The sequence below is a fragment of the Triticum urartu genome, chromosome 2 (assembly GCF_003073215.2).
Source record: "Triticum urartu cultivar G1812 chromosome 2, Tu2.1, whole genome shotgun sequence".
Lineage (NCBI taxonomy): Eukaryota > Viridiplantae > Streptophyta > Magnoliopsida > Poales > Poaceae > Triticum > Triticum urartu.
Genome location: NC_053023.1, coordinates 332883141 through 332895696, shown reverse-complemented (window position 1 = coordinate 332895696; position 12556 = coordinate 332883141). Strand labels below are relative to the sequence as shown.

The window sequence follows — 12556 nt, the reverse complement described above, 5'->3', positions numbered from 1 at the left end:
TCTTCTGGATTTTACGCCGAACACCATGGCGTGCATGGCCTTCTTCGCACATCTCTATGAGGGCTTCGCCGGAGTGCACCCCAGCACGGTGCTCTTCCAGCATTACTTCACCCCTCGCATCCAGCCAGGGGGTGCCATCTCCGGCTGCATCACCTAGATCCCGAGGGGTCAGAGCAAGGGCACGTACCCGGAGGGTGCCCAGAAGGAGAGGTAGGAAGAGTGGCGGGGCCGGTGGTGCTGGATCGAGGAGGCAGATCCGCAGGAGTTCTGCCGGGTCCATCGGAAGCCGCCGGTCCGCCGCAAGGACTGGAGCGACGTTGACACTAATGACAAGAAGCTCACAATCGCCACCACCAGGATCCATCGCCTTACCTTGGCCGGGCTTACTCTTGAGATGATTGGGGCTGACTTCATTCATCGCCGGATTGCCCCACTGCACAACAAGGGGAGGCCGACCTGGGACTTCAGGAACGCGGCTGACGTCATGAGGCTCCGCCCCGGCCTAAAACACAATTTCATAGTGTTGCAGCGCGCTCATCTTTGCCAGAGGCTCTTTCAGCTTAAGGTCGACAAGGCCAGCGGGGTCGAGAGGACCGGCAAGGCCGAGAAGGCCGACAAGGCCGCCAAGGTCGATGGGTCTCTGTTTGGGTTGCCAGCAGGAGTGGTCCCGTTGAGCAACAACTCCCACCAGACCACCATTATCGCCATGATGCCGGACTTCAACACGCACGGCCTCGATCCAACCTGGGCCAAGCCGGAAGCGGAGCGGGTCCAGGTATTCTTCGACAACCTGTCGGAGAGGTATGTTCGTGATGAGCCACTACTCATCCGCGACACCACTCGAGAAGAGCTGGCATACATCGCTGCCAGGGCGGAGGAGGCGGCCCTTGCTAAGGAGGCCGGCAGCGTCGGCACCATGGAGGACGAGGCAGACACGGGCGCAGAAGAGAAAGAGTTCGCCGAGTGGGGGGGTTTGCCATGGGATCCAGCGACGCCGGTGCTGGGGCCCCCCTTGTCGAAGACGTGGTCGAGGAGTCGGCCAAAGAGAAGACCGAGGCGGAGGACCCCCCGGCCCCAGAGAGAAAACGCGTCCTGCGGTGGGCTAGCTCCGACGAGCCGGTCCGGCCCGGCAGGACCATGCAGCGCCAACAGGCCCAGGCGCAGCCCGCGCGTGAGACGAGGGCTGCGACAGCGAAGAAGGCCGCTGCCGCCACTTCTTGCTCGTCCAAGCGGCGCAGGATGCCTTTGCCTTCAGCTCCCCCCTCGGACACCTCCCCAGAGGCCGACTTCGACCTTGGGTCCTTCAGCCCGAAGAGGAAGAGGAGGCAAGCAGAGGAGGATGAGTAAGCATCTCGCCCTTCATCATTTCTGACCCTCAACATGTGCCATCTCTCCTGACTTGATCTTGTCTTTGCAGCGACATGGAGACATTGGCCCAGAGGGCGGCAAAGAGGGTTAGGGCTTCAACGGGCGACAAGCCCCCGACGAGCACCCCGCGCACGCCGGAGCTGGTGCTGATCAGCCTGGACAACAGCCCTCGGCGCAGCCCCCGTCTCAGCCCCCAGCGTGAGTTCATTACTCACTCCTCACCCATGGGCGTTGGGGCACGAACCCTTGGTGCTGACCTTGTCGGGTTTGCAGAAGGAGAGCGGCAACAGGAGGAGCCACTGAGGGCCACGCCCGACTCGCCGCCCCCGTCAACCACGCCACCCAGAGGGGCGTCCCCGGCAAGGGCGCCTTCGGCCGAGCCCATGCGCATGGGGAGGAGGAGAAGGAGGCAAGCATGGGCGATGGCGGCTCCGTCCCGGCCACGAACGTTGACGGGGAGGGAACCACTTCTTCCCAGCTTGGCACGGGTAAGTGGCCCGCCTCCCATCTCTCTTTCTGAATTTTGATCTTGGCCTTGTTTCATTGTCCTTTCTGGTTTCCAGACCCTCCCTCGATGGACCATGAGGACATAGACACTGTGATTGGGTATGTCGCCAAGGATGCTGAAGTTGTGGCCACCAAGATCGCGGCTGAGGAAGCCACCAAGTCCATCGCCGAGGAGGTCGGCAAGGGGCCTGCCGGGGAGACCGGTGGGACCGCTGCCGGGGAGGCCGGCAAGGGGCCTGCCGGGGAGCCCGGGAAGGCCGCTGCCGAGGAGGCCGGCAAGGGGCCTGCCGGGGAGGCCGCCGAGGAGCCCGCCGAGGAGGAGGATCAACCTTCCTCCCTTGCAGACCCTACCCCGGGCAAGTACCTGAGGATGGGCGACGACCTGTTCGTCCGCCTCCCAGGGATGGCGAGCACCAGAGCGCCAGCCGAAGGGGAGGTGTTTGATGATGAGGTGCTCGCTACCGCCGGGCTCCATGTTGTCGACGAACTGAGCACCGGCGACGGTGATTCCCATGAGGAGCAGCTTCTTCGGGCCATGAGCGCCAACTTCCAGAAGCTCCAAGCGCTCCACCGTGCCCGCCAAGACAAGGTGAAGTCCATGATGGCGGCGGTGGACAAGGCGGAGGCAGATTTTGAGGAGTGCGTCGCCTAGACGCAGGTCTGGTTCGGCGAGGCCCGTGAAGAGCTGAGGACTGTCCAGGGTGAGCTGGATGAGCGCAAGCGAGATCTCATCCTGAAGTAGGCCGACATCGAGAAGGTCCAAGAGGCGGCGAAGGAGTAGGCCGCCAAGGATGAAGCTACCGGGTAGCAGCAGCAAGCTCTGCTGGACAGCCAGGAGGAAGACCTCGTTGCGCATGAGCAGGCACTTGCCGCCATACTCTGCAGCAAGGATGAGGAGGTTGGGAAGATTGTCACGCAGCGGACCCAGGAGCAGAAGCACAAGGACGCACTCAATGCTCTGGCCCTGGACCACGTCGGCAAGGTGGAGGAGCTGGAGCTGGAGCGGGAGGAGCTGAAGAAGAAGGTCTCAGGGCTGATGGAGGAGAGGGACGCGACCAACCGTTCTCTGGCGGATTCGCAGGTCACCGGCTCCGACCAGACCAAGCTGCTCTCCGAGGCCAACAGCTCCATTGACGATCTGAAGCTGCGGCTGGGCGCTTTGGAGGGGAAGCTTTCAGAGGTCACGGCCCGGGAGGAGACCCTGATCAAGGCCCTGGAGACCGAGAAGCAGCTGCGGAGCGATGACGCCGCCGCCCATAAGGAATATGCGGGCAGCATAAACCTCTGGATCAGCCGTCTCACCGATGTTGCCAAGAGGCTCACTGCGCAGCTAGCCGTCATGGGCATGTCGGATGTTAGGTACTCCCAGGAGCCGAACGTGAGCCCCAACGCCAGGCTGACCTTGTTCTTCGAGGGCATCCTCGACGCTCTGGAACGGCTCCGCTCCAACCGAGCGACCTATCTGGCCAATGAGTCCTGGAGTCTTTGTCGGGGTGCCCTGACCAAGGTGCTCACCAAGGTGGCATTCTGGAACCCCAACATCGACTTCGCCGACGTGCTTCAGAGCTTGCCGGAGGGCATGGACCTCACGGCGCTCGAAAAGCGCATCGAGCCCATCATCAGCTACGTCAAAGGAGTCCAGAAGGTGGAGGGCCAGCGCCGGGACTAGCCACCTCATTTCTCCTTGCCGCCGCGAGTTCATGCCCAAGACAACTTTTATCTTAAGTTAGAACCACCGCAATCATTGATGTAATATAACTCTGCAATACTTTGAAATGAAGCATGATATCTTCCTGTTTGATCTTTCTTTTGTGTGTACACACCCTACGCCTAGTTGGACAGGTTTGCCTGCGCGTAAACCCATGTTGTGGCGCTTTGAGGAACGGATCCTTAGCAGCCTGCCGGGGAGCGCTTGCTGTCGGGCAAATCACCTTGCCGTTCTCAGCGCAGCCGCCTAATCTGTTGAGCGGACTCGAAACGAAACAGGGGCATTGCCAATACGGAAGGGTTCCCTTGCGTGCAGGTTTTCCATACAAGGAGCAAGATCTTTCGAGGAAGATAACCCTATAAAAAAGGAAAATTGCTCAAAGTTTTGCATGACTTAACTTTTCCGTTGCCACGCGGATGGTTACTGCGGCTACGGACGGCACCGCCTCCCCCAGCTGACGGCACCAGAGTGTAGCTGATCGACGTCGCCTTCTTCTCTCGAGCCATCGCGACGAAGGAGTCGATGAATTGGCCTCAAAAACTGATTTCCACAGCCTCAGCGCCCCCTACCTGGCGCGCCAAAGATATCGGGGTTCTGGAACGACACCTATGGGATCCCTCGATGGAATCCTTTCTACGGTTGCGGGCCGTGGGGCTGCGCAAAGAGCGGGTCTAGAAGATCAACTCGACGGGATTTTTACCCAGGTTCGGGCTGCAAGCGATGCGTAAAACCCTAGTCCTGCTTTGTGTGTATTTAGTGTTCTTGAGTTCTTAAACTAGCTGCGGTGCATGCCCAGTCCAAAAAGTTGAATCCTTCCTCGGTACGCCTCGGGCCTCCTTTTATATGCCAAGGGGGTCGCCACAGTGGCACACAGGAGGTGGAAAGTATGTACAGTGTACAAGTTTATCTCCTGATATCCTAGGACAAACGCATTTAATGCGCCGCCTATGTGTCCTCTTGCTTTATCGGGGACGGTAAAGAGGCTCGTCCCGTCCATCGCCGCCTCGCCTTGCTTCGATGCGTGTCCCAGGTGACGAGGCATGAAGCACCACATTGGTTGGCTGGCTGCTGAGCTGGTGCAGTGGCAGGGTCTTCATGAAGATCTGCATGCCACCGCGCAGGTGCTTGGCTGGTTGGCCTAGAAGCTGCATGCTGCCACGCAAGCGCGTGCCTAGTTGGTAGGCTGGTCGCCACGCCAGAACGGGCGCGGGGCAGCGAAGCTTTGGTAAATGCGGGCCTGGCTTTGGCCCCGTAGATGCCCCCGACAAGGCCCTTGCCGGGATCTCATGGGCGTCCCCGCCAAGGGTCTTGCCGGGGGCTTGCGAGCATCCCCGGCAAGGGTCTTGCCGAGGATCTTTAGTCGTCCCCCGCAAGATCTTGTCGGGGGCTTTCGTCTTCTGGTTCTCATCTAGGCTTTCAGGCCTTTGGTTTCCACAAAGATCTGCATGCCACCATGCAGGCGCTCCCGAGCCTCGGTCTTGACGTTTGTCGATGGCGTCATAACTCTCAGGCTCAAGGGTGACGGTCTTGCTGGTGTTGGGCAAGTTGCCCCGGCAAGGCTCTTGCTGGGGGAAGCCCATTTTGTCCCTTTGCTCTTTATGCTTCTGGCTTGGGCGCTGCCTCGACAGCCTTGTATCTTTGCTTCCTCTGCCCTGTCGAGCCCGGCCGCAGGTGTGGCTGCGACTGCCCGTGCACAAGTAAAGGGGTACAAAAGGGCCCCTACTTTTGTACACCGACAGCGTTGGTTTGGTTTAAGACTATGCCGTGCTAGTTTGGTTTAGAACTACTTGTTTAAGTTTCGTACTATGTTAAACTTGTTCATATGCTATCTATTTTGTATGTCTCTGGTTTGTTCTGCTTGCTAGTGTGCTGGTAGCATCACCACCTCCACGAGGAAGTTACCAGACAACATGTGTTGTATGTAACCAAACAACATAACTTATGTTTTCCTCTAAACAAGCTCGCAACCAAACAAAATGCCTTCCGTTTTGTGGCATCCAAGTTAGAGGGTATGCAGGCAGCCAAAGAATGCCTAGATGATGGTTTTTAATCAGCATATGCTCAACCAGACCCAAGTGGGACAAGTATGCAAGGGGCAAAAAACGTTGCGAGCAACCAAACGTGTCCCAAGTGAATGGAGCTGGTGGGTCCATTAGTAAGGAGAGAAAGAAACACATACAATCTTTATATGCTCGTATTACTTATTCTACAACTAAATGAGGGTGTAAACACAATTTGTTTCGATGGAGGACAGTGAAAATAGACAGGGGCAGGGGGGCTATTTTGTAGCAGAGGCAATGCATAGAGAACATGTTGCACCCACTGAATAGCTTGAGCCCGAGGCTCCGTTTGCATTTTCTTGCTCTTTTTTCTCTATATATCTTTATCTAATATTAAAAGACGGAGGGTTTCTTAGTTCTTCATAAGTTACCTTTTTATATCCATTGATTTTGTGTTAACATAAAGATTGACGGCTGAGATTTGCAAATAGATCTACAAACAGGTAATAAGGAAAAAAATCGCTGCAGAACAAAGTCTGCGTGTCCGACTCCATGAGAAAAAGGAAAAACAAATGCTGCGTCTAGATTGATGAAAAAAAAGGAAACAATCTTTTTTTATGGTAAACAATCTATTTAGCTACTGCTAAGGGGCGGGTATCGCGCACGGGACGATAGTTGTATTCATATACAACTCACCAACTCAGGAACCAATCTGTACTATAAATCTCTACCCCCTCGATCTTTGGCGATTGTGAGAAGAACAAATCGCTGAGCAGGCTGCTGTACATCCGAACTCCATGGACCAGCGAGATTGAGAGACGGCTGCCTGCCTGCGTCGACCCGAGCAATTGAAAGAAAGGATGGAGTGGCAGCTACACGATCTTCAGTATGCACGTGCGTATTCCTGATTGATCCCCTGCACCGATCTCTCTTTTTTTGCGGAGCTTCACGGTGCTGCTCCCCGTGCCCACGTATGGCACCGCCCCATGCTCCACAGAGCCCACCATGACGCTGGCTACCTAGGGCAATGCCTTCTTCCTCCTGCACTGACCAGGGAGACGATGGTTGGATAGTGTGGATGGAGGCGCTGGGAGTGGGACGGTCGGGCGAGGTGAAGAGGATATTGTTGAGCAGATGCAGCCATGCAGGGTGCATGCTTGTCTGGTGCTGCTACATCGCCATAGTGCATAGTCCATGCGTGCACGATTTGGGCAGAAGCATAAGAGCAAAGAGCTGGTCCCGCATTCATCGGATCTGAGTTTTCTATGTACGTGTGTTCGTCGTCACAAATCATCGTTGTCCGTTTTTACATGTGCATCCAACCAGTGTAGGAATCCATTGAGTGACCTTCGTGTCGGTGTATGTAATGTTCAGCAAGATTGACACCAGTTTTTGAGGTTATAACAAATTTGTTCTTTGTCAAGTTGAAGCCTGATCTATTTATACAAACATGTGTGATTGAGGCGAATTTGTTCATGCTGGTTCTTGTTGATTGTTCTTGCTGATTGATGCTGCTCCTTCACATCCGATACTTGCAGATGCTCACATGCTCAGCCAAGCCGAATCATTGCTTCTGCTGGATGATAACAAGGCCGCGAGTGGACTGTTCATCTGATTATCAAGACATATTTAGAAGTTCGGAACTTCCACAAATAAGTGGCTATTTTTGACAGTGCAACGGTGCGTGTTTGATTCCTTCAACTATGTGTTTGACTCCTTTGGCCACATGCTATCAAATAATTCTGAATTTATGGCCAGTAGGAGAAAATTCTGATTCCACCTGACAATTCAGTTTTAGTATGAGGTACTTGACCACTTGGGCCTGTTTGATTAATTTAGTAGACAATTTTAGCGACAGCCAGCATTGTTCATGACTTATTCTAATGTTAGGTTATTAGCAGTACAAGATCTTTGTTGGTTCATTCAAATAGTTCCATCCTGTATTGCTGATTTGGACAGTTTTTCCAAATCCTTAAGCCAACTTCAGATTTTAGCCTTGCTTGATCATTCTGGATTTAGTGTCTGTTTTGGGTACATGTCTCTTCAACAGAACAACATACTGGTTTTGTGTGCTAAAATAAATGCTACTTCCTCATGGTGACTATGTGCAGGAATACGATCTTGGTGGAGGAGATCCCGAAGATCGACATGAAGTCAGGATGTAAGGACACAAACATCAGCTATGAAAAAGAACGATCTGAAATTTCTGATAGTTATGTGTTTTAAGAAGTTTATATACCTTTTATGTTAACACTATAATATGAAGTTATATTTCTATATACTTCACTTTTCCCATGAACCATGGCACTATTTTATTTGAAAATAATTTCTTAATCTAAATTTGTGAATAGATTGTATGATATTCATGTGTCTGAATTGCGCTTTAGCTCAAAATAAGAGAGCAAGGTGCAGAGGAGATGTGAGGACAACTGTCCAAAAACTTGAGGAATTTGTGTCTATGAAAATTGTACATGTATCATGGTCCAAGCCAGCGAAATAGAATTGTTGATTTTTTAACCAAAAATTACCCTTTGACCATTCATCATTGTATATGTATTTTCTCCTGTTGCAATGCACGGGCATGTGTGCTAGTAGTATATAAGGAGCTGTTCGGCAGTCCTCCAGCTCCCTGAAATCTGAGAATCTATGGAGCTGCCTTTTCCCCACTCCACCATTTTTAGCTACAGCTCCACCAACCCCTAGAGCGGACTTGGGGAGCGGGAGAATCTCCGAACAGGCCCTAAATATAAATAGGACTTTCATACACAACAAATTGATTCTTACAATGCACATATCAACTATATTTTGCCCAATTACCATTGTGGCAGCACAAGGTCGAATCTTGTTCTGTCCAGATGCTATCAGCTAAACAAACATGATTTCAAGCATCTCAAAGAACCTTCTCCTCCCATATTTTGTTATACAGTTTTGCTAAAGCACATCTAGATGTGCTCTAAGTATTGCACATCTAAGTCCTATGTCATTGATTTTACGCTAAGATTTGTGCAAGCATTTTTCTTTCGTCTTTTTTCTTTTTCTTTCTAGCTTGATTGAGTCACTTAGATGTGCAATAACTAGAGCACATCTAGATGTGCCCTAGTGTTATATCACCAATGTGACTGTGGTTATGTGACAGACGATGGACACCAAAGTCAGTGCCCAGTTAAGCAGGGCTGGATCCTATCATCAACACTGGTGAAGGAATCGAGTGTGAAAACAAAGAACTACATCTGCCTTTTGATTTCATGGGTAGAACAAAGAGATCAAATGAGTTCTCAATGTTATCTTCCAAAGAGTTATTCATGAATGCCAACAGAGGTTACTCCTTCCTTTCCACCCTATAATGGATGCAATCGTGCATACTTATTGTCTTGGCTTCTCCTATCTCTTTCCAGGTCCATCTTTCCATCACGGCAGCATCAGCAGAAATTGCTTACCAATTGAGTGAAGCCCTGCACACTCCCCTACCAGATTTATCCACTCACTGCTTGCCTGATCACTGTCCTTGTTGCTTGACAATTGATGAAGATAGAAACCGTTTCTCCTGCAAGGCGGACAGCTTAAAATAAACAAGACAGTTGTGTACTGTAACCCACTTGTTCTTTTTGAGAACGTGGAACTCTCTTACACTGAAGAAGTAAAACAAAGGACAAGCAAAGTAACTCTGTTTTGTCGATAATTACTACTGAACATCCATCCATTACAAGGAGGTGCCCCCTCGCATAAGAATTCTGAACGGCAGTCAGATGCAGGATATGAGCAACCTAATCAACTGGCACATCTAAAAAACTCCTAGGAGTGACTATTGTTTTGCTGGGATCAAATTACAATGATTTGATAGATCATCAACTCTGTAAGATGGTGTCAATATCAATATAGTAATAGCAACAAAGAATGCTCGAGGCAATACAAAAATGTGAAGCAGTAGGTTCACAAACATGACATTTATGTCTCTTACCTTGCAAAAGTGCATAAACACCTCAGTGCGCATCCCGCATATATACCTCCACAGCTTACAAGGGAATATCAAGGTGGCCGTAGAAAGGATACTATCATCATTCTACACAAAATAAAAGAAATTGTTGAGCTATATAGCGGCCATGATCCATGTCACCCTTAGAAGAAGTGATTATATACCTCAATTGCTAGTTTAGGATGGCATAGAGGATAGTGCTTTTCGTGAGTCTGTTTTCGTCTCACATATTGTCAATTCTGAAAAACTAGGATACCGCTGCTATCACATCCCAAAATCACGTTCTGATGCGTATGCTCCTTTGCAAAGTCTTAGTTTGTGCCAGCTTTAGATTTTACATGACTGGCTTCCACCAGTTCATCACAAAGTGTAATGGTCGACTCCAAATTATCCTCATTAAAACTGATGTCAATATAAAAACTGTAAACATCTGGTTCAGCTATCAAACCCTCCTTTCGCATCTCGTCAAATAACCCTCTTGCCTCAGAAAATTTCTTCTTTTTATTCAGCAATCTTATAAGAGCACTATAAGAGCTTGTTGTGAGTCTAAATCCCTTCTCTATCATTTCATGATGGAAATACAGTGCCTCTTTCATATTTCTTGCCTTACTGTGCCCCTTGATCAATATATTGTATGTGTTCTCATTTGGAGCCACCTCCTGAGAATGCATCCCCTTGTAAATCTCAGTGGTAGATTTCATGTTCTTGTCAATGCAGTACTGCTTCATAAGAGAATTATACGTTACAACATTTGGGCGGACGTTCTTCTCCAGCATCCACTCGAGCAGCTTTCTTCCTCCTTCTACCCTACCTGACATGCAAAAACCATTCATTAGAACATTGTAAGTCGCAACACTAGGCTTAATTCCTTTATCTAACATTTCCTGTAACATGCTGTGAGCCCTGTCAAACTCTCCTGACTTGCAGAGTGTATCTATAAGAGTTGTATATGTATAAACATCTGGTCTAAGTCCGGCTGCTTCCATCTCTGTCATGATCCTCATGGCCTGCTCCAGATTGCCAAACTTGCACAGGCCATTGATCAGGGAGTTGTATGTGTAAACATTCAGCTCTAACCCCTTGTTGCACATCTCATGCAATAGCTCATTAGCAGCACGCACATCCCCCTGCTTGCACAGTCCATCAGACAGAGCCGTGTATGTCACCACATTTGGTGCCACTCTTCTCCGTACCATTTCATTGTGAACTCGGAAGGCTTCCACCATGTTCCCTCTTTTGCAGTACCCATCAATGAGTGCCGTATATGTGACCACATCAACATCCAATCCCTTGTCCACCATCTCCTGAAGTACTCTGTCTGCCTCTTTCAACTCCCCAGCCCGACAAAGACCATTGATAAGCGCGGTATATGTCACCCCATCAGCGGCCAACCCTCTCTTCTGCATCTCTTCGAACAACCTTCTTGCAGCTGCCAAATCACCCTTGCTACAAAATCCACTCATTATAGTTGTAAACACCACTGCATCCAACACCACCCCATGCATCGTCATGTCCTCTACCACCCTCAAAGCATCTGAAACCTGCCCTTTATTGCACAGCAATGCAATCACACTTGTATACACTGTCGCATTTGACTCCAGCCCCTTTGCTGCCATTTCATCCAACAGCTTCACCGCATTCTCCAGCTCACCACAATCGCAGTAGCCATGGACCATAGTGCCGTACGTCACAACATCTGGCGGTGACGACATTTCATCAAAATGTTGGCGTGCATCCTTGAGCCGGCCTGCACTAAGGAGCGCCTTGAGGAGTATATTGTGGGAGCAGACGTTCTTGTCGGGGAGTTCTCGGAACAAGGCAATTGCTTCATCAAGGGGAAGGCGGGAGAGCACAGCATTACAGGATTCTGGGGATGGGGATAGGCCGTACTGGCGGAGCCGGCGGAGCAGCTGGGCGGAGGGGAGGCACAGGAGGAGGAGGTCGAAGGAGGCGGGGTCCGACGAGAAGGCCTTGTATGTGAAGATGAACTGCTCGACGAAATGCCGATGAGGAGATGGGAAACGAAGAGCTCGTACAAGGATAGCACGCGCAGTTCCGGGTTCGCGCACGGCGAGATGGGCGGCAATGGCGAAGCATTGGATGAGTTGGGGATGGGGGTGAGGTCGGGAGGGGAAGAGCAGGAGGAGCGGGACCAGGAGGCTGGTGAGGTTGGGGTGGGAGGCGAGCAGGGGGAGTGCGAGGAGCAGGTGCAGCGGGCGGAGGAGGGGAATGAAGGGGAGATGAGGGAGGGAGCCTGGGCTGGGCGAAGCGAGGAGCGCGGCGGCGAGACGGCGCGCGAGGGCATCGTCGGCCGGCGAGTCGGGGCGGGGCGGAGAGTAGTCCGGGAACGGTCGGGGCGCAGCGGTGGTAGTAAGCGAACTGTCCGTAACCTGCGGTGTGCGCAGCCGCTGCCGGTGTGGGGAGGAGGTGGAGGTGGTAGCGCTATAAGGGCGGGCGGGGCCGACGTGCGGGAGGATGGTTCGCCAGGGGGGTAACCAGGAGGAGCGCTGCGCTGCTGCGGCGGCGGTGCGGCGGAGGAGCATCCGGCGGCGGATCCAGGAAGGGGAGACCGCCCTGTCGGCGGCGGCGGCGGTGGAAGATGGGCGGATGGGAAAGCACAGGATGTTTGCGGCTTGCGGGAGCTCGACCGCGAGGTACACGAAACTGCAATGCGCGAGAGGCCTCAAAAGCTGGTCAGCCGGATCGAAATCCTGTGGCTCCCGTAGTATCACGTTACTACATTTTCATGGATGAAACGGCTAAAATATTATTTTCACAAATCACGTGACACATGTGGTAAGCAATTCAAACTATTTTAAGCAAAGATCATTTTCACATAACAAACAAAATTCTTGAATAAAAAAGAAAGAGAAAACCTGTTTTATAGAGGGGAGGGGGGAGAGAAACCAGATGATAGTTAGAATTGCTTAACACAAGGCTATTTTCTCTTATTTCAAAGAGATAGTTAGAGCATCTCCAACGGATGATGCAAAACAAGGC

General features: G+C 51.6%; 1 protein-coding gene across 1 annotated transcript; it reads right to left on the bottom strand.

Annotated features, from left to right (window-relative positions):
* Positions 1–8794: 8794 nt before the first annotated feature.
* LOC125537218 (pentatricopeptide repeat-containing protein At1g05670, mitochondrial-like) lies at positions 8795–12235 on the bottom strand. The gene is made up of 3 exons (XM_048700525.1): positions 9721–12235; positions 9542–9643; positions 8795–9127 (listed from the first exon to the last, which is right to left on the bottom strand). Exon 1 carries the CDS (start codon positions 12097–12099, stop codon positions 9868–9870), a length of 2232 nt encoding a protein of 743 aa, XP_048556482.1. The 5' UTR covers positions 12100–12235; the 3' UTR covers positions 8795–9127; positions 9542–9643; positions 9721–9867.
* Between the last annotated feature and the right edge of the window lie 321 nt (positions 12236–12556).